The following is a 22745-nucleotide window of genomic DNA, read 5'->3' on the forward strand; positions in this document are numbered from 1 at the left end:
TTAACAGAACCAGGCTCAGAGGTGGGTGGAGCATCTATTAACAGAACCAGGATCAGAGGTGGGTGGAGCATCTGTTAACAGAACCAGGATCAGAGGTGGGAGGAACATCTGTTAACAGAACCAGGCTCAGAGGTGGGCGGAGCATCTGCCTCCACCGGTTGGGGTGCGAGGAGAGCAGAGAGAAAAGGACAGCATAGAGATACAAGAGAAGAACTGCACTTATTAACTGCTTAATAAGTGCTTAAGTGCTGATATATTGAGCAACATCATCATATCTGAAGACAGTCACAATTCATTGCTCACATGTATTTACTGTCCTTCTGCACTGGGTTTTTAATTAATAAAGTTTCAGTTTATATATATGTATAATATTAAATTGAAAATTATTTTACTGATTTTATATTTTTTCGCCCAAACTTCAGCCAGTTCTTAAATGTGTTGCACATAAAGAAAACATGCTGATGACCTGGGCTGCTTTCTAACTTCCTGCTAATAGACTCCGCCTCCTGTCTCCTGGTGTCTGCAGTTTGATTTAACAGGTCATTCCTTACTTGCAGCCTGTTTAAGTTCAGACAGTGTGGGGTCATATATGTCGTAGTAGACCCTCGCAGGGTGGGTGTTGTCTCGGACGAACAGCAGGTCGCTGATGTTTGGGTGAATCGAACCTTGCCACAAAGTCAGACTGAACCTGAGAACAAAATCACGACATGAAAACAGTCATCATGACAACACAACATTATATGTCAGTCATGTAGTCATGTTTTAGGGTCTTAATCTGTTACTTCAAATAACCTGAGAAAGAGCACCTAGCAAATTGCTGTATATAAAAAATAAATCACAGATTTTCAGTCACGCTCATTGTATAGGAGGATGTTTTCTGTTACCGGGGTGACTGGCTGAGAAGCCAGCTGATGTGCTGCTAGCCGCTGTGAACCAACAGAGCGTGGACTGGGAATGTCACCTGAAAAAAAAAAATACATCCCTGATGGTTCATTACAGATCTCAGTACTGTCGTTGAGCTGCAGCTGCTGCATGTGGTCACATATCAAGGTCAAGTTCATCGGTGGTTACGTAGCTACTCGTCCTCTCCAGCTAATAATGAACAAATGACTTTCTATTTTAGTTGTCAATCAGCACACAGTCCAGACTATGCCATAAGTTTTAGCAGTCATATGTAACCATATCTAAAACAAAATGGGTCTTAATCTGTTAGTTCAAAGGTGGTCTCTGTTCCAAACGTGTTGAATTTGACACATCACAGTAAGTAATTCTTCTCTGGACTGACGTATGAATGAAAGTGACAGTTGATGCTATGCTAATTTAAGTTAATTATCAGGTGAAGAAAAAAACTCTTTCTTTTTTAAGTTGGGACATTTTGTAAAATACAATAAAAACAATAGTCTGTGATTTGTTCCTTCTCTTGAACATTTATGTAACTGACAAAAAAAAGAAAAGAAAAGGTGTTTTCACTGAACCGCTGAACTGCATTTCGGAAATATAAACATTTCATATTTAGAGGACGTCTTAATGGCATTGTATGTCTCTCTAAAATCCCTCGAGAAGGAATTAAGGAACTAAGCATCCTGTATCGTTGATCCATATCTACCATTTGTAACAAACAAACCGAACAGCTGGGCAATTTAAACCAATGAGGTTTTTAAATACGTGTACTCTATATATCTATGCTATTAAAAAGAGAAAAAAGATTCTTCGGTCTTTTTGGTACATTCAGATCTTTAGTTCCTGTCACTGTAGAAACAGCATTACTTTCTGTTTCTTGCTGTAAATTCATTCATCAGATTTCTTACTAAGGCTGATCTGATGGTCTTTGTATTCTTGTTTGTTGGTGGTAATCATAGATAGCATATTTAAATCAGTCAAACCTTTGCTGAAATATCAATATGACTTTTTTGAATGGAAGAGTTTAACTTTGATATGCAAATGAATAGCTCTGACCAAAAAGTGCTGATCTGATCTGGAGAAACTCCCTCAGTTTTAATATGTTTTCCACCTGTTTACCTTCTGGGGGACATCCTTGATCATATCATACATGTCCTCCACCATGGTCCTGGAGTATGACTGAATGAAAAGTGGCGGAGCGTAGGCAACCTGTCAGAAACAAGGCAATATTAACTGTAAATTAGAAACACTCAGATAAGAATAATTCCACGCTGATTATTTACTGTCTGATGTCTTCATGAAAAATGTAGATACTACTGTGTTATTCTTCCATCCTGACCACCCGCTGGGCAAAACGGTTTGTCCCTAAGGGTGATGCAAAGGGAAAGAGTGTCTTCAAAGAGCCCCTCCAGTGAAAATCAAGTGTTTAACATGTCCATGTGGTGTTTTTTGATATGCTACAAGTTCGATCAGGACTGATATAAACAGCCAGTGCGGCTGAGCATTGACAGTTGGAAAAGCAGCTTCAGACAACCTGGGTTTTATATGTCACATACCTAATAAATAAATCCTGTTGACGTACAGGGTGAAGCTTTCCATATCATGTAATTTTGATGAACAGAGACAAGTGTTTAAGGATTTGATCAATGCCAAAGGAGAGACTTTAACCACATGGAAACAGTCAAAGTTGTTTCACATTAGAAATCTCTGCATTTCTCATGTTTCTCTGTAGTCTTCACACTTGATTAAAGTGGGTGGGACTCAAGCAGAAAAAAGGTGATGTCACCGACCTCCGTCCACCATCAGGGTTTAGCAACAATACAATCAAAATCTGACAGCTGGTTGGTTATTTATTCATATTTAATCAGAGCTGATCAACCCATAACTTGGAAGTATTTAAAAGAACTGGACATCGGACTCAAAGTCTGCAGCCATTTGAGTGAAAAACGCTCACCTGGTAAATGAGTTTCTAGGTTTGCTTCTGTGTTGTGCAGCCTACTGCATATGTGCATTAGTGTTTCCATGCACTCCTGCTCGGCTAATAGACTTTACATTATGATGAAGTCACACACGTAAAACTCCCTTTTCTTGACGGCAGGAACATTTTACAAATATGAATGAATAATCTACTATAGAAAGAGCAAAAAATACAGAGAAAAATACTCCCTCACATTAACATGTAGGGTTTTAAAATAAAATGTCGTAACCACTATTGAATGGATTTAACTTTGGTCATCCTGTCAACTTTTCATCTGGCACCATCCTCAGGTCAAACTTTCAGACTGCAATAAATGTATGTAGGACTAATTATATCATAAATATATAGTGACATACCACACAATCTTTGACTTAAGCTCTACAGTGTTGGAACCACAGACCGACCAGCCCACCAGGGAACCCCTGGACCAGCCCACTGACACTAATGTCCCCTGAACTCTTTAATCAGTTTGGCTGAAGAGCTCCAGGTTGGCACACAAACTCTGTGTTCTGATTCTTAGACTGTGAAAATGCAATACCTTCCATCCAGGAGACAACGTCACATCAGGAAACTTCTCCTGAACCAACTCCAGAAATCTAGAAAAGGAGAACGGAAAGAGACAGTTTTAGCATTTCAGCATTACTTGCCTCCAGATCTCCCAACATGGAAAATTAGTGTATCTCCAAACCTAAACCTAAGCAGGGTTTCTCACCTGGTTCCATTGACTGTCGGCATGAAACCTGGTAAATTAGGACCTTGGAGGATGTCTGCATTGAGCCACAAAGGCCTGTTTATTCCTCTGCTACTGTTCTTTTGACTGAGCAGGTCCAATGACAAACCCACTGAATTTAGAGATTTAAAGTCCAACTTCATGCCTGCAGGGAGACGCAAAAGCATTAAAACATTTTCAGGGAATCTATTATGAAGACTGATCTGACTTGGTCTGTTTCGTACCTTTTCTGGAGGCTAGCACAGCATCCAGCCACTGGTCAAGAATGTTGTCACTAAAGATGTCAGGAGGTTGAGCCATGATTGGGACCGGCTTCTGATTGGGGGTTCCAGACCCCTCCAGGGTGACGTCAGCCTCCAGGATCATGACATCACCTGAGAGGATCAGGGAAGTGGGTGCAGGTTTTGTCCAAACACATATTTTATAAGTAGGATATTGCTATTCTTCAATAAAGTATGTGAACTCCACAGCTCCAGGCACAAACACTGTCAAAGAGTTCAGTATTGTCTCTGTGTATAAGTGTGTGTGTTGCTGTTTTTTTTTACTTGTGAGAGCTTTGTTCATTTCCTCCTTGCTGTTGGCTCGGTGAAACCAGGTAGCCAACAGGCCATCGGGTTTGCTGATGTCACCAGGAAGTCCAGCATGTCTCCACCAGTAGCAAACGAGGGAAGAGGATCTGGAGAACCTGATTGGACGGCAAGACAAAAACAGGCTCATACTCAAATATATTTTACATTCAACAGCTGTTCTAATCTGAAATTGGTAATAGAATAAAAACTTTTGGTAAATTTGTTTAAGAACTGGAATTCTCTTCATTATTGTTCCTTGTTTTAAAAGAACAAATCAGGGAGTATATGGAAGTTATTGTGGAGGAGGACGATTCAAAAAAGAGGGACGTTTATGTATTTCATCGATTCATGGATTTTAGTTAGTAATTATTAACAAATATTGAGTTATTTGTGCTGCTAAAGCACAACATCAACGAATATGAGCCCTAAATTATCATCTAATTATCTGGCTCATCTTAGAGAGCCCTAAGTCAAAATCTTACTGGCAAACACCTGCGTCTTTTAAACTCCTGCCAGACTTCCTAATTCAGGTTTTCTGTTTTGCATTTGTAGTGTCAAATACACAATATATATATATATATATATATATATATATATATATATATATATATATATATATATATATATATATATATATATATTTTATATCTTAAATTGTGTTCAAATCTTTATCTGAGAAATAATTATGAACAATGACAATATATTTCAACTAACAGCACACAAATCAATGCATTGTTCTTATCCATAAAAGACTACAATTAACAATCATAGTGAAACCTGAAGCAAATGTGTAGTATTGTGTTCAATAAAGACACTAAAGATGAGAATGGTTTGGCTTTGAGCACATTGCTTGTTTGTACTTGTGGCTTAAATTGATTAATACAGAAAACCAGGTTATTCCAAAGGGTTCATTTACTCTCCCGATATAGTCAATAGGAAGTTCACAAGAGCGGTTGCCTAGTGATGACTGATGCCTGCTCCCATTCACATGAAAAGTGTGTGTTATCACATGAACTTTGAGCCCTGGAATCAAACAAAGCTTGAAGTAATGACATCCTGAAGTTTTTTTTATCTGATGTTGTGTTAGCACAGCAGCTATACAGGCAGCTGTTCAAAGATGTGAAAACACACCTCTGACATGTCTACAAGAGTCCAGATCTCTGCTCATAGAGTTTGTGGACAAGTGTTTCCTTTAATTCATCAGCTGTATTTTTAGCAGTGACGTTCTGCTGGACGTACAGTACTGACTCGCTGCATTCAGGGATTCCCAGTTACTCACTGAGAAAACTCAATTTTGAGAAAAATACATTGAGCTTGTTTGACAGTCTCTGACTTTGCACTATAGGTGCAACCATTGTTTAGGTGTATATGTATTTTTTTTTAGCTGTAAGTATGTAATATAACTTTTATATGTCTGTTTATGTGTTTGCACATTGAGAGATAACATTATGACTGGACTCAAATTCCTCACGTGTAAACATAGCTGGCCAATAAAGCTGATTCTGATTCTGATTCTTAATATGATGAATGAAAAGATGAGCATACCCATTTGTTTTTGAAAGGGTACAAGAATTGAACAATAATTTGGGGATTTTCTTTGAGCTGGACATAAATAGTATGGGTGACTGAAAAGGGAAGTGGTTAGGGTGCATACCACTTGGATGCAAAGGCCGTCAGCAGTGAGTCTCCATGGATTCACTGTGGGCTGGACCATTCCTGCAGCTCTTTTCTCTACTCTTTCCCCACCTTTCCTGTCTGTCTGCAATGTCACTGTTATTAAAGGCATAAAATGCCCTAAAAAAATTATGTTATAAAACTAGTATGGGGTTATGTACAAAGTAGTGGTAAATGCATTTAGTTAAGTTAAGCAGAAGTACCTCAAAATGTTACTTAAGTGTCTTTACTTGAGTAAATGTATTTGGTCATTTCAACAGTTGATGGAAATCTTATTCAACATAAATAAAGATACATAATGGAAACATACATGTAAATGTCTAAGAATGTACCTGACTTCTGGGTGAGCCACACAGCAGTGACAGTGATGACAATCAATGTGATGACAAGACTAACAGCCAGCGCTATCCTTCTCAGGTGTTGTTTGGTTAGACAGCCCGAGGAAAGATGTTGACTCGTCTTTTGACCTGCGTCCAAACCCTGACAGTTACACTGCGGCTTCATCCTGGAGAAGCACAACAAAAACACAGCAGAATCATCTGTCTATGCAATCATAAGAGTGCATTTACTATAGCAACACAGGGCTGCAATGTCTTTACAGAATGAAGGTTGTCACCAACCTGTTTTCACTGTACTCTCCTTCTCCTGTCATGGTCTCGTCTGCCAAGTTTCTCTGATGTCTTCAGGCTTCAACACTATGAACCTTATCTAAAGAGCAGAGACCACAGTGGTTCCACTGATAAGGTGTGCATGCTTTCTTCGCTCTCGACTCTTCCCTTTTATCCGTGACAGATCCAGGAGGACTTTTATCTAAGGTCAAAAACGAAGCAGGTATGAAGTCTGGGTAGCAGTGCAGCGTGTGGACTGTGTGATTCAATAACACAAACATCATTATTAAAAAGGAAACTTTTCCCTTACATCTTCTTTAATAATAATAAAATAATAATACACTCACGCCCTGTACGCCCGTTACAGCCACTGAGATAACCTTAGCTCAAGATAATTTTTTAGATAAGGTAGAGCTGCTAAAATCTAAATTGCAGGGGTCAGCAGAGCTGCAGTATCTGTAACAGCCACAGACTGTAAAGGCAACTCCACTGGAATCCGTGGGTTTATTTGATAAATATAGCCGACTTTAAATCTCCGTCTCTATATGTTTACACTTAATTAGGGAGGAATTTATTAAATTATGTCATTAGTCCAAAGGAGCCAGAAAGTTGGAACAAGAATATGTTTTGTCTTTATTCTGTGGTCTGCAGCATCTAAATAACTTCTGAAGTTTTGTGCAAAGTCAGTGACAATGTTAATAATCAACGGGAAATGAAGGCTTTATAAGTTAAATATCTGTTACACAGTTTAACCCTTGTTGTCCACGTTGTATCTGGACTGATTGCCGTCTGCCTGTCCAGCAGGGGCGCGCGGCGTCACGTTGCCCTGGCAACGTAGTTAGGAAGCCAGGGCAACAAACAGCGCCGCAACAATGTCTACCCCGGTGGCAAAAGAAGAAAAAAAGACGAGAAGGACTCTGGTGCTGAGGCCGTACGTGTTTCCTCGGTCGCATGGTCGTGATAAACAGGGTAGCCGTGCTATAACTGTATGTGCTCATTTCATATTTTTTTGCTTTGTAGTTCTTCTCGAGCGATAAACATTTCCCTGTCGGGCCCTCATGGCGTCAACCAAGGCTCCAGACCCACGAACAGCGTGCTCGGTTCGTCCAGCAGGAGGAGCTTCAGTCTGTGCGGCGGCAGCAAAGTTCTGGAGAAGAGCAGCATTCAAACTCCGAGACCTGCTGTTCGGGTAATTTAGGAGTAGCAGACATTTCCATCCATCCATCCATCCATCCATCCATCCATCCATCTATCTATCCATCTATCTATCTATCTATCTATCTATCTATCTATCTATCTATCTATCTATCTATCTATCTATCTATCTATCTATCTATCTATCTATCTATCTATCTATCTATCTATCTATCTATCTATCTATCTATCTATCTATCTATCTATCTATCTATCCATCCATCTATCCTATCCTATCCTATCCTATCCTATCTCCATCTATCCATCCATCCATCTATCTATCTATCTATCTATCTATCTATCTATCTATCTATCTATCTAGCTACCTACCTACCTACCTACCTACCTACCTACCTACCTACCTACCTACCTACCTACCTACCTACCTACCTACCTACCTACCTACCTACCTACCTACCTACCTACCTGTCTGTCCGTCCATCCATCTTTATTTATATATATAATTTTTCCAAGCTCAGAGATGCTCCTACGGGTGGCTCTTGTACACACATTTCAACCCAATGAAATGTGTGTTTAACCTGTTTTTGGAGGGTAATCAAAATACTGGCAGCTGATTTTCTGTGAGTCTTATAGATGAATCCATCAAGCATTTCAGATGTTGTGATTATCTGTAACAAAGCAATGCATTTTATGAGCGATCAAATAAATTGTTGTGTAAAAAGTACTCTGCCTGTAAAATACAGTGGAGTAGAATTAGACTTGCGGGTGACTGTGTGCAGATTTGATGGGCAAAAATGGCAGTTTGATGTTTTTAAAATCTACAACACAAACTGTACAAATCATAAAGTCATCAAAATAGTTTCTCACACGACTGTATGTGTTATCACGCGTTTAACTGACATTTTTTTCCAGGTCCATATCAGGTAGCAGCAGAACATCCAGCCAGTCTGCCACAGAGTCAGGGAGGGAACAGATTGAGGATACATTGTCAAGTACAAGAACCTCAAATTTGCAATTAGCAGCAGAACTTAATGGGCTATTTTTGGTTAGTGGCCAATTGTTTTCTTGTTTGCAGGTGTTTGATGAAGAAGGCAATGACGTCACTCCTGAGCCGCTCCACCAGGCGGATCCAGGAGCGGCGCCGGCCAAAGCCAGCAGGTTCCTTCTGGACGAAATCTCTGCTGGATCAGCATCAGAACAGACGATGGCCACGGGCAGTTTCACCATGCCTTTCTTCAGGTAACACAGCACGTTGTCTTTACCAGCTGAGCTGATGGTCACACAGTTACTGGACCTGCCCCACCTGCAGCCACTCTGCAATCAGCCCATTCAGTAGATCCAGTCTGTCACCACTCCATCTTTAGAAAGTTAACTTGAGGTTAGTTCCCAGTCAGTCTAAACATGTTATCAGTTTGTCATTTTGGGTGATTGTGTGCAGATTGATGGGCAAAAATGACAGCCTTACCTGTTTAAAATCTACAACACAAAGTGTCCAAAAAGTGATGTCATGAAAAGAATTTCTGAAGCGACCACATATTTTTACTCTGTTTTCCAGGTCGGTGTTCGGTAGCAGCAGAATATCCAGCCAGTCCACCATAGAGTCTGTGAATGAGGAGATTGAGGATGCATTTTCCAAACGGGACTTGACCATCACCTTCCCAGGTTAATCACAAATGTTTTAATATATATTTATATACGCTGCATGTAGGCTGTTTCTGCGCTGTCTATGCCCTTTGATCACTTTATTCATTATTTGCGTTCCATCATTAATTTTGGTCCTGAGCATAAATCATTTAAATACATGCCTTGGAATGTACATTCGTTCTACCACCTTTTATCATGTCAGAGAGCGTCAATATTTATTCTGTGTATTTGGTTAAAATACATTTAGTCTTTCATGTCTTTTCCTGCCAGAGGTGAAGGGGAAAAGGGAGGCTGTGGAAGAACAGGTGACAGAAGATGTGCTGAAAGAGCTCCTGGATGTCTTCACCACTGAGACAGACATCATCTCACTGCTGGACATACCCAGCACCGTTGTGTCTGTGGATGCTGATGATGCAGAAGCTATCAAGTGAGTGATACTTCCTGATATTTGTAACTAATTTACTCACGCTGAAATATGTACAAGGGCAAGTTTAAGTGTGCTGTTACTACAAGACAAAACTTTCCCTCTATGGAACTTACTGGGGCACACATCGTTTGGCAGAAAGTGACTCTGGCATTTATTTATTGATGAGAAAGCTAATGTGTATTTTTTTGGTCAGAACAAGCTGTTGTCACCACCTTGTTTTCACAGAGAGAGGAACAATCAGTACGCTGAGCTCTGTAGGAACAAAATTAGCAACGACAAGTATGTGGATCGATCAATGCAGACACTGAATGGAGCGACTAAAAACAAACATGTCCAGAGTGACACCACGGTCATGGTGGACGCAGGTTAGACTCCACTGTTTGTTTTACTGTTTTCAGTGACTTTTACAAGTTTGTTAAAGTGAATACCAGGCAAGCTGATCAGTGTTTTTTCTTTACAGTTTAATATTAGAAGCGCATTTTTTTTTTTGGCAGCTTGATTTAAACCTTGTTAGCTTTTATCTGCAGATGTGTTTTTGGCCCCCTGGGACATGATTTTAACTCATTTAACTGAATATTAGTCAACTCTTTTCTAATGATAGAAAATTAAAGATATATATATATATAGATCCAGTTTACCACTTGTTAATGTTTTAGCTAAATATTTTTAACCATTTATTCATTACTTTTGGCTAACTACAACCCTATTTCCCCAAAAGTCAGGACGCTGTGTAAAATGTAAATAAAAACAGATTGTGATTATTTTCAAATCATGTAAAACCCATATTTTATGGAAAACAGAACAAAGACAACATATTAAATGTTGAAACTTTTTTAAAACTTTTAATCTTATCGTTTTTTGGAAAATATATGCTCATTTTGACTTTGATGCCAGCAACAGTTCTCAGGAACATGTTTACCACTGTGTTGGATAACCTCTTCTTTTAACAAGCTCTCTGTGGATACTTGAGAACTGAGGAGACCAGTTGTTGGAGTTTTAAAAGTGAAATATTGTCCCACTCTTGCCTGATATAGTTCAGCTTCTCGACAGTTCCCTTTGTCTCAGGTTTCCTTTGTTATATTTTTCTGTTTCATTTTTGCACCAGTGTTTTCAATGATTGACAGGTCTGGACTGCAGGAGGCCAGTTTATCAGCCGGACTCTTCTACTATTGAGCCATGCTGTTGGAATACGTGCAAAATAGGGTTTGACATTATTTTGCTGAAATAAACAAGACCTTCCCTGAAAGAAACATTGTCTGGATGGCAGCATATGTTGCTCCAAAACCTGAATATATCATTCAGCATTAATGCTTCCTTCCAGATGTTCAAGCTACCCACTTCAGCTCAGTCCATCTTCAATGATCTCGGTCCAGAGAAGGCGGCGGTGTTTCTGGATCATGTTTCTATCTCGTTTCTTCTGTGGAGAGTTTTAACATCATTTGTGGACGCAGCGATGAACTGTGTTCACAAATGATGGTTTTCACAAGTGTTCCTGAGCACATGCAGTGATTCCCACTACAGAATAATGTGTGTTTTTAATGCAGGGCTGCCTGAAGATCACCACCATTCAATATTGATTATCAGCCTTGTCCTTTGCGTAAAAAGTTTTTTCCTGATTCTCTGAAACTTTTAATGATTTTAAGTACCGTACACGATGAAATCCCACAGAGTGGTGAACCAATTAACCTCATTAGTTGTGAGATGTTCTACCAGTTTTTTTTTTTTTTTTTAAATTTTGCATCACACATCTTTTGTTGCCTTTTGTGTCCCAACTTTTTTTAAATGTGTTTCTGGCATCAAATGAGCATATATTTACAAAAACAATACAATTTCTCAGTTTTAACATTTGATATTTTGTCTTTGTTCTATTTTCAATGAAATATTTTTTTTAATTATTTTTATTTATTTCACTTTATTAATCCCCGAGGGGAAATTTCTTCACTACAGCAGGGGGGCTCTCAGGGGGGAGCTGCTGCAACAGGCTGCCACTAGCGCGGCGCCAGGTAACCTGACCTGAGGTGCATGTTTTTGGATATGTTTTGGATATGTGTTTACATGATTTGCAAATCATCACATTCTGTTTGTATTTACATTTTATACAGCGTTTTGGAAGTGGGGTTGTAATTGTCTTTAATGACTTTTAGTCTATTTTATCCAGTAGCCACTACTTTTTTCAGCATTTACTATAATAACAATTTAAGTTACTGATTCAAAATGTTATTTTTTTTTAACCTATTTTTCATTACTTTAGCTATTTCAACAACTTGTTGACTAATTGTGGTAACCATTTATTCACTTGAAGCTTTTTAACTTTTGGTTTAATATCAGTTTTAACATTGAATTAATATTTCACCTTATCCCTTTGTGCACAATTAGGATTTTCAAAGTGGACAATCTTTTACAATGTTTTAATGTCCACAGCCATGACTATTACCACCTGGGACATGTATGAAACTTTCTGCAGCCCTGAGCAGGAAACAACAGAGGGCAGGTCTGAACCGAAGAAGCCTCACGGCCCAGAAGTTTCAGTCGAGTCCAGCAGAGGTACTGAGAGGAGCATGTCGGTGGGCAGCACCGCCAGTACAGGTAACAATGAGGGATAACTGCTCCAAAAAGGCTGCTAACTTCTATTATTCACACAGCCATTAAAAAAGCTTTAACTCCTAACTGGAGTGATGTCAATTGTTAGTTTGAACACTTTTACCGTTCAGTCAGGGTAGTTTTTCAATAACAGACGTGTATTTTCCCAAACATATTTCTCCTCAGTCAGTGCTTCCAGCTCGCTGAAAGAAGTGGAAGCGCTCGGGAACAGTTTAAACACTGAGCCAGACTTGCAGCTGTTCATGCTGTCAGAAAAATTCCAACAGTGCTTACAAGTCATGGAGAGAAACATCCTGCAAAACAGCTTCCAACCTCAGTTGGCTGCTTACAGACAGCTGCCCCTGCTACCAGGTAGGTGTTGTTGTTTTCACTTCAGAAGCTCTGATACATGCAGGTTAAAAAAAAAACAGGTCATTTGCACGTCATGCCTGAGACACGCATTGTGTCCCAGTGCCTGGTGAGGTCCAATAAAAAGGTTTTATGTACTAATGGATGAAATGTAATGACTGAGCACCAATGTGATGATTTTGTCAGACCCAGACGGTCCGGTGAAGCTCAAGACCACCGGAAAGGTAGAGGGGGATTCAGAGAGTTTGGATTCTCCAGCCCTGGATTGTCTCTGGGTTTTCAGCTGTGAGCTCACCAGAGGACAAAGAGTCAGCAGCATGGCCTGGAACAAGAAGCATCTGGTAACAGATGGCAGGGAACAAATAGGCTGCCCTACAAACACTTTAATTACAGAGAGAGGATTTTTAGAAAAAAAGGAGTTGAAGTTGGGATGCTTCCAACTAAACTGTGCAACTAAAGTTAATAAAATGTAATTTAAATTTAATTTAAAAATATTTAAAAGTCACTGTGTTTCAGTCTGAAGGGCATGAGGAAAACATGGTATCCACAACTCATTTGAACTGATGAGCTAGTTTAATAAATTCATCTTTAAATTGTATGATTTTGCTGTAGTCTGGGGCTGCAGAGGCTGTGAAATAGGTTAATTAGTTTTTAGCACCATGAGGTTACTTTTTCCAGATTTACAAACTGATTTAAGCATATGTTGAAGTATCAAAACAAATTTTTGAAATAGAAGAAACAGGAAAAAGTGGAATGGATTAATTTAGCTCAGGTTACCTAACTGGCTCTTTGGGGATCCTGCAATCAGCACTTGGGTTACATGCATTTGAATTAATTTGATTTTGGAGGGCTCTGTGTAATCCTCACGTTTAGAACTAAAGCCAAGCTGACAGCGTTTTTCACTTCCTGTAATGTTTATTGATCAATGTTTGTGGAGAAATGTGGAAAAGGCCAGATTAATATTGTGCCTGTTGTTAACATGCTACTATAAGTTAATCACGATAATCAATGCCAGGTAACAGAGTAACACGAGTTGGTCTGAAACTTGTATTATTCTGTCGGCCAACATTTATACATTTAAACATTTATATTTATCTTTTATGATCCTGCTACTTCAGTCGTTTGTCATCATGTCACTTCACCTAAACATCTAAATGTGCTGGACTCTGTGCTAGGACCTGCTGGCGGTGGGTTATGGTGAGTCTGACCCCGGGAACCAGAGACCAGGTCTGGTGTGCTGCTGGTCCCTCAAAAACACCATGGTGTGACTTTTTATTTTTGTAAAAAAAAATTATGTCTATTTCTTTTTAGAGATAGTCTTCCAGTGTTTGACATCTCTTCAGGTGCATGCAGGATTTAGTTCATGCGTGAGTGCCAGCTGTTATGTATGTGTATATTTCCTCCCTCTGCAGTGGCCTGACCGTATCATCCACTGCGACAGTGCTGTGACTTCTCTGGATTTCTCAGCCAGCATCCCCAGTCAGCTGGCTGTGGGGATGCACGATGGCAGCATAGCTATCTATAACGTGCAGAGTCAAGACAAGTCGCAGATCATCAGCAGCTAGTAAGGAGAGTGTGTGTGTTTGTTTCTTCATGCTGAACTTGAACTGAGTGTCACTCATGATGTTTATTTCGGTGTGCTTTTGTGCAGTGAATGTCCCAACAGGCACCTGGGACCAGTGTGGCAGCTCAGGTGGATTCAGCAGGAGCTGAGCTTAACCGAAGAGAAGGTGGAAGCTCTCTTCTCTGTGGGGGCGGACGGCCGGGTCAGCAAGTGGTTCGTCTTCAACAACAGCCTTGACGGCATCGGTACTGTTCTCAGCAGCAGCAGGCTTTAAGATTGTCTGCTGCTTGATATGCAAAAGAGATAATATCTCTCAGAGTACACATAGACGCCGATGTAAACAAAGTGTCACTGTAACCTTTTCACAAAACCTCTGTGGGGGTGCATTTCCAACATACAAGTCACAACATGCTTGCGATATGCTGATATTCATTAGATATGGACACCATATGCACCTCACTAGATTTGAGTGTTTGCATGCTGTGGCTTGCTATTTATGTCAATGTACAGCTGAGGCTAGTTTTGCAGTTACTTGGTCATAACTGAAATATTTGACCTGATGATTATACGACATGAAACATTACAGGATCACCAGCTTTAACTCGCCTCCCTCTGAGGAAGGAAGACCGTAATGAATCCATCCAATAGCTGTCAAGGCATTTTATTCTGAAACGAAATATCAAACTGCTGATGATGCTACATGACAAGTCAGATAATCACTTCAAATTCAAAATATTTCAAACATTTATTGCAATATTTTAGTCTGGACCAAAGCGGTGGAACGACCAGCTTACGTGAACTATTTAGGTGTGTTGTTAAACTAATAAAACCATTCAGAATGATAGAATCTATTTATTTATTTATGTTTTTGGTATAGACCTGATGAAGATCAAGAGGATTGATAATACAAAGAGGAAGGCAGGAGTCAACACGACAGAGAAGATGACAGAAAGTGTTCTGTCAGCACTTTCTCCTGGTTTGTGTTTTGACTTCCATCCAAAAGTAAGTTCAGAGAAATTCACGATATCTTTTCCATTCAGCCAAAAGTAGCTGTTCTGCTATAAAAACTGAAATCAAATCCTTTCCTGTCGTTGTCATCATCCATCCCTCTCCTCTCCTGTGGTACATTTTATCTGGCAGGACTCCAGTATCTACTTGACTGGGACGTGGGAGGGTCTCATCCACAAGTGCTCCTGTTCCAACAGTCAGCAGTTTCTGGAGACATACAGAAAACACCTGGTGAGGACAAAAAAGACACCACACAAGACACAAGAGCCAAATATCCCTCTGAAAAGATCCGTTGAGGTTTCATGTACTCTGTAGTTGTACAGTCCAGAGTGGTTGTGAGTTCAAGGATATGAGCAGAGTATCCTGTGTGTGTGTGTGTGTGTGTGTGTGTGTGTGTGTGTGTGTGTGTGTGTGTGTGTGTGTGTGTGTGTGTGTGTGTGTGTGTGTGTGTGTGTGTGTTTGTATGGTTTAGAGGCACACTATATAACTTGAAAGTGAAAACTTATATGAAGGGCGATCAAAGACTTCTTTGTTCTCTATTTTTTGAAGCACCCAAGCGCCAAACTTCTGGTCGTTTGCTTCCCTCAAACTCCTCAAGACGTCACAGTCCAACTTTGTGTTGACAGTCAACAGTGAGAAACAAATTATTGGTGCGCAACGGACCTGACGAGGCCTCTCACGTCTCGGACATTCTGTCCCTCTTGAAATCTCAATGCCATTTAAAACACGCTGCCATTGTCGTGGGCTTTTTGAGGCCTTTCAAAAATGTATGTGCACTCAAATACCAGTGGTCAGAAACACAGGAAACTCAGGTGATGTTGATTGAGCGAAAAAAAACATTCAATAGTTATGCATAAAAGTAATTGCTTCCCTCTTCTCAACATGCATTATTGTGCTGCATTCTTGGAACTTTTTGATTGCCGCTCATATCAAAGGTCGTGACGTAGGACACACGTAGCCCTACCTCACCTGTTGTAGCGCCATGTGAGACTTCATGTTAAAGAATCTTACCTGTTGGTTAATGAAACTGACGCTTACCTGAAAACCCTGGTCATCTTTCAGACATGAAAAAAGTGAACCGCCAATGTCTCACATATAGAACCAGTTGAGAGCGGCAATATGCTGCGAAAGGAAGAAATGCCCCAATGAAAAAGATAACAGAGCAGGTCAGTGTGAAGGATTCAGATTTGAGGGCTTTGAAAATGTTTTTTAAGATAAGAAAATCATTCAACTATTCGGCCTTAAGTCTCGTCATAAACATTTTACAGTGAACACTCAATAGTGAAACTTTGATATTGGAAAAGGAAAACAAAACAAGATTACTAAAATTACATTTATGTTTTTTGATGCTGAAATGTAATTTTTTTGACCACTTGTTATTCCAGTCTGTGTCCTGTTAATCGGGGCTGATTAAAGAGAGTTTCTCAGTAGTGTCGACCTCTCGCTCCCTCTCAGTGTCCTGTGAACTGCATCACATGGTGTCCACTCGATCCTGACGTGTTCCTGAGCTGCTCTTCTGATTGGACCATCCAGCTGTGGAAGCAGGACCAGCTGAACCCCGTGCTGAGCTTCGCCTCAACCCAGACGGCCGTGTGCGACGTCAAGTGGTCCCCGAAGTGGGCCACGGTATTCGGAGCCGTTAACGAGGAACAGCTGGAGATCTGGGACCTGAACTCAAGCATGTATGTCGGACTGAGGGGGGACAATCTGACTACTCTGCTCTCTGTCTCAGTTTGTGTCTCTATGTTCATCAATGCACGTCTCTCCTGCAGTCTGGACCCTGTGATCGTGCAGCCTGCTGCCGCCGGTGTGACGATGACCTCGCTGCTGTTCGCCCCACAGACTGATTGCGTTGTGGTTGGAAACGCTGACGGACAGGTCACCGTGTTCCAGCTCAGGAACCTCAGCGTGGGAGAAGGCAGCCAGGTAAAACACAGGAACAGTTGGCTTCATAGACACGTCATGCAAATACTACAGTAGAGGAACACATTTTAACCGCTGTGTTGATGTGTGCAGTACAAAGTTAAAGTCTCAGGATGTCTCTCTTCTTTCAGGTGGATGTTCTGGAGGACATCCTTCACTCTTCAGTTTCCAGATAAAAAACAGACATTTATGCCGTTCATCTCGTCCAACTGGGCTTCTGTCAGACAAACATATGTATAAGCAATAAAAATGAACAACCTGTCCAAACTTTTAGGGCGTTCTTGAACCTTAGAGGTCAGTTTCTGCTCTTTTGTAACAGTAGTTTAGAAACCCAAGAGTCCTAAAAGTGTCCCAAGCAACAAATAATGTAGACAAAATCCATACATATATAAATGAAAGATATTAAATACTCTTTTTCATTATGAAGAATAAAATAATTAGCATTTAATAAGATGTTTAAAAATCAAGCAATAGTGTATTGATAATGTTTTTCACATTGTATTTAGCCCCTCGACTGTTATGTTTTCTCATCTTCTTCTTATGCTTATTAAAACAAAAATTCTAAAATGATATTTTTCTGTTCTGTGTACAGTCAGGAATATAATTCAGGTGCAGAAATACAAAATCTCTTCATCTTCTGGTCCTGTTTCCTGGTAGTTTCTCTTCCTGCTGCTGGGTTTGTTGCCTTTAAGACATTTCTCACCCACACTTCCCATTATTATTATTATTATTATTATTATTGCATATAACTACATCTATTATTCTGGTGACTATTTCTAATACTTTTACTTTTCTTTAACTTAAATTTTTTTGGACTTTGTTTTCCCTTTGTGGTTTTTTGGATCAAGGTCTGGACTTTTGTGAGCTTCTGAACAAACCTTTTATCAAATTCTGTAAAATGGTGGGAACCAGAAAAGGTGTCAAACTTTACTTATTGTTGTTGAGCATTTGAGTCCAAACCCCCTGAAAACGTGACACACCGCTGAAGTTTATCTGGCAATATATATACTCAACAAACCTGGGCCTCCATCGTTCAGTGTGTCACTGTTCTTTGTTTTTTTGTCTCAGTGTTTTGAACCAATAAAACTTTCTGTCAAAGATGAATTATTATCATTCTCAAAAAAAAAAGGCACCACATACAGTCATGTAATAAATAGGCTGGTCTCATAAATTATTGTCTTTTTTGACAGAATTGAACAAGCCAACAAGAGATCTTCTTTAAAACCCTGCCTACAGATAATGTTGATACTTAAATGACACCACAAGGAAAATCAGCCTTTCAATTCTTTACTGAACTAAAATATAAGTAGATGTAATGTTCTTCTTTAAGTATGCGGTTGGCCTCAGAGGTTAGTATTGACCCCTTTAACAGAAATAACTTGTGCAGGCATATTGCAAAGGTTTTCTACCAGTCTCTGATATCGGCTCGCTGATATTTTTCACCATACTTCGATGCAAAAGAGCATTTCAGTGGGAATCATTTAAAGCCTTGACCAGGCCATCCCATAAACCCCATTTCTTCTCTTTGAGTCATTCCTTGGAGGGTCGGGTGTTACGGAAGGACCAGATTTACTTGTGTCCTTATCAGAATTAAAAGGTCTACTTCCAGTTCAACTTCACCTTTCAGACATATATTCATGCAGTCTTTGTCATGATGCAAAATTCATAGTCGTTAATAACCGAGACGTGTTTTTGCATCAGTCAGTCTGCTCTTGAGCTGAATTCGCTGGACAGTCCTGGACAGAATGACAGTTGCTTGTCATCTATGCCAATATGATTTTCCTTGCAGTGGACTAATTATTTAACCCTCCCGTTGTCCTAGGGTCAAAATGTTGCTCCAAAACCTGAATATATCATTCAGCATTAATGCTTCCTTCCAGATGTACAAGCTTCCCACTTCACCTCAGTCCATCTTCAATGATCTCGGTCCAGAGAAGGCGGCGGTGTTTCTGGATCATGTTTCTATCTGGTTTCTTCTTTGGAGAGTTTTAACCTGCATCTGTGGACGCAGCGATGAACTGTGTTCACAAATGATGTTTTTCACAAGTGTTCCTGAGCCCATGCAGTGATTTCCACTACAGAATAATGTGTGTTTTTAATGCAGGGCTGCCTGAAGATCACCACCATTCAATATTATGTTTAATATTGTGTGTGTGTAGCTGTGTTCAACCGAGTTCTATTTTATTTTTATATATATACAGTGAACCCTCGTTTTTCGCGGGGGTTACTTTCCAAATAGAAACCGTGATAGGCGAAATCCGTGAAGTAGTAACCTTTATTTTTTTTACAATTATTATACAATGAAATACTCCATAATACATTGAAACCAAAGAACAAAACCTTTTTACAGGCCCAAGCATTTGTTTAACAAATAAAAGTACTGTATAAATGTTTTTTTTACAAATAACTACTGTACTGTAAAATAATAATTTGAATCATCAATACGAACTGAAGGCTTCAAATTGCTGAGATCGGCACCGCCCCACTGCGACCCGAGTCATTGGATTAGAACGGGAGGAAATGAAAAATGATTATGAAAACAAATACAAAGTACAGTAGGACAAATAGTGACTCGTGTATTTCACTGCTCTTCTGACTGAGCCGCTGCATCCTGACTCCGCTCTGCAGCGGTTCTTTCTTCTAAAGCCGGCGGTGCAGGTGTGGTTTTTCGAGAGAAGAACATAGTTATCGGTAGTTGTTGTCGCTCTTTTTTCTTCTGGGCAAAAAGATTCTTATAAACCGACATGCCACCATCGATTATTTTTAATTTGGCAAGCTGTTTTACGTACGTGTACATCATTTCTCAACCTTTATTCTGTATTTAAAAAACACTCAGCATCACAATCTTATCAAACTCTGTATGACTAATGATTGGTTTTCCTCCTTTTGAATAAACTAGTGATCAGACAGTACATTCTGAAAACAGCACCTGCAATGATCAAACATAATGATATACAGGATGATACAATAATAACTTAACAGTTTGAATACTGATTATAAATTTTATAGCAAGATTAAAACTGATGTTACAACAAAATACATAATGCAGGTTTTCCATACATTTGCCCAGAAAAAGAGAAAATCAGTTTAACACAAACGTAATAAGTTACCATCATAAATGACTTTAGTCAAACATCTGTTTGGTTGCCAAAATTGTTGGCAAACCACAACAAACAAAAAAAACATTTTTACAATTATTCTCATTTGAGAACCTGTGATATAAAGTGCCTTGTTTAGCCTCAAAACTTTAACTTTTACTGATCTGCATGTAAAAAACTATTAATGTGTTATCCTCTGTCATTCATTCAAAACATTTTCGAATGACTTGAGTTAATTGTTTCATCTAAAATATTTCATATATTAGACTTTTTATGATAAAGTGCATTAGTTATAGAGTCATGTGGCTTTTATTTTCACCCCTCTAATGACATTATTACCTTGTTTAAATATTAAAAGAAGAATAGAAAAGGAAAACCAAAGATTTTAAACTTTTTACCATATTAAGTTGGTATATTGTACGATGGTGATATATCTGAAGCTGTGAAGAAAAGCCTCGAATTTACTGTAATAGTACACATCACTACATCCAGTAATTTATATTGAACCCTGACTTTCAGTCAATGATCACTGACACAAATCATCACCTGAAGTGGAAGTTTGGTCCCATTGTCATCTGAACCAAAACAAAACCTAAACGACACCAAAACGGTGTCTCTGGCACACAGTGTGTACTCATTCATTTCAGGAGGTTGCTGCATCATTATCCAAAGTATCTCAAGAGATGTGATCTTCCAAAGTTAATGTGGGTGTTGATCCTCCTTTGACTGAAACCCTCCTGAAGATAGATATTTGTATAGTAGTAAAGTGCATCACATTATAAACCCTCGCAAATCGACATGCAAAAATCTGTGCTGAAAATCACTGTTCTGCAAATGCACTAACACACAGCACGTGGTTTGCTGTGGTTGATCAGTGTCTAGTTGGGTTTTTTTGTGCGGAAACTAGCCCTGAAAAGTGTTAAGAAAATGAAGGTGACGACATGAAAACGACCTGCCAGACATCCCAGTTCTAGTTGGAGTTGCTGCAGATCAGAACTGTTCCAGTAACCTCAGCTGGTCGATCAGAAGGAGATCTGGGGAATAATACTTTGAATCCTTCATCATGTTTGTCGTCTCAGAGCAGGTGTCAGGCTACAGTATCCTGCTGAAACAGGCCACGGCCATCAGGGCACTTCCATTGTCATGAGGGGATGTTTGCTGTCTGCAGTAATGTTTGGTTTATGTTCTTCCTACAGTCCGTCCTGGTATCGTCACTTTCCTTACAGAAACAGCACGCTGTTTAAGTCCTCGGGCCAATTTTTCCACGGTCCACTTCTGACGCCGGCGTACCCATTGATGTCACTTTTGATGGTGGGCAGAGGTAAGCATGCCTGCTACTCTCTGGCTATGCAGCTCCATACACCGGATATTCCTCTGATAACCATCATTAAAAGGATCTGTGACTTGTGTCATCAGCAGCCCTTCTGTTGATTCGGACCGGACAGCCTTTATTGCCCAAATGCATCAGTGAGCCTCAGGAGCCCAGCCCTATCTTCCAGTTCAGGACTAGTCCTTCGTCACCACCGCTGACTTGAAGAGCCCAACCAGCTCTGCTCTTTTAGAGATGTCAGTCATCTGGTTATGAAGATTCAGCCCTCGTCTGAGTCATCCAGTCTTTACACCTCCACCCAACATGTTTACTGGGAGAACCATCTGTGCACCATCAAATATATCTAATATAAGCGCTGTTATAACAAGATTCAACCACAAGAATTGCAAAACATTGTTTGTATGAGCATAACAGGACAGTATTAGAGAAACGTCTTGTGTTACAGTGGCCATGGTGTACACTTGTACACTTGACGGCTGATGCCAATAATGAAAAATGAAATGTCCGTACTCTGTCTGACCGTATAGAAGTCCCGTGTTACAGCTGCTACAAGTTTTCTACGATTACAGAGCACTGTCTGCTCTTTACGTACTGGAGACGGAGGAGTCGAAGGCTGTGTTTCAAATGGTGTACTTCCTTTAGTGCACAAACATTTAGTACTCTTAGGGTCTGATTTACTAAAGTCTTGCATGTATGAAATCACGTGCAAACTCCACATCACCTGCAAAAAAATATCCAAGCAGATTTACTAACGACGTGCAGTGAGGACTGCGTCTTTCAAATGTGTAGTTTAACACACGTTGTCCATTTTGCGTGTTTGCCTGCATGCATATGTAATATCGGGCGTTTCAACTTGAAGGTGTAAAATACTGGGAGGGAACATGCAAATAGAACAATTTAGCACCCGCAACGACATTTACTAAACCTGAAAGTAGAAACAGGAGAAGTGATTGTTGTGTATTTTGGTACGACTGAAAGGAACGTATTAATCAGATGCGCAAATCTGGAGAGACGGCTGCTCTTATTGTTTTGAGAAGGAGACGCAGGAAAGTAAAGAATACGTAGAGAACGTGGTTTTACACCCATGGAAAAAATGTTGAGATGTCAGAGGCATAAATTAATCAGACATATCGTTTGTCAAGTGATGATATTTCTGAGTGATTGAATGAACTGAATGATGAATGACAG

At 39.7% G+C, this 22745-nt stretch overlaps 2 protein-coding genes across 2 annotated transcripts in view; one reads left to right on the forward strand and one right to left on the reverse strand.

Moving 5' to 3' along the window:
• Window positions 1–6503, reverse strand: part of fam151a (family with sequence similarity 151 member A) — a 12207-nt gene extending 5704 nt beyond the window's left edge. Inside the window, 10 exon segments of the mRNA XM_069715892.1 lie at window positions 552–688; window positions 885–961; window positions 2020–2109; window positions 3417–3474; window positions 3591–3753; window positions 3833–3982; window positions 4154–4240; window positions 4243–4293; window positions 6184–6356; window positions 6472–6503. Of these exon segments, the coding sequence (XP_069571993.1) occupies window positions 552–688; window positions 885–961; window positions 2020–2109; window positions 3417–3474; window positions 3591–3753; window positions 3833–3982; window positions 4154–4240; window positions 4243–4293; window positions 6184–6356; window positions 6472–6503 (1018 nt within the window).
• Window positions 6504–7320: 817 nt separating this feature from the next.
• dnai4 (dynein axonemal intermediate chain 4) lies at window positions 7321–18251 on the forward strand. The gene is made up of 17 exons (XM_069715897.1): window positions 7321–7390; window positions 7480–7648; window positions 8690–8853; window positions 9170–9276; window positions 9529–9685; window positions 9911–10050; window positions 12107–12271; window positions 12452–12637; window positions 12821–12975; window positions 13810–13896; window positions 14047–14198; window positions 14286–14443; window positions 15076–15200; window positions 15339–15437; window positions 16662–16888; window positions 16979–17132; window positions 17261–18251. The coding sequence occupies exons 1-17, from the start codon at window positions 7332–7334 to the stop codon at window positions 17303–17305; spliced, it is 2349 nt and encodes a 782-aa protein (XP_069571998.1). The 5' UTR covers window positions 7321–7331; the 3' UTR covers window positions 17306–18251.
• The last annotated feature ends 4494 nt before the right edge of the window (window positions 18252–22745 follow it).

This window comes from Brachyistius frenatus, unplaced genomic scaffold (genome assembly GCF_029030835.1).
Source record: "Brachyistius frenatus isolate BFR_SWC_R1_liver_20210118 unplaced genomic scaffold, ASM2903083v1 Contig_149, whole genome shotgun sequence".
Taxonomy (NCBI): domain Eukaryota; kingdom Metazoa; phylum Chordata; class Actinopteri; family Embiotocidae; genus Brachyistius; species Brachyistius frenatus.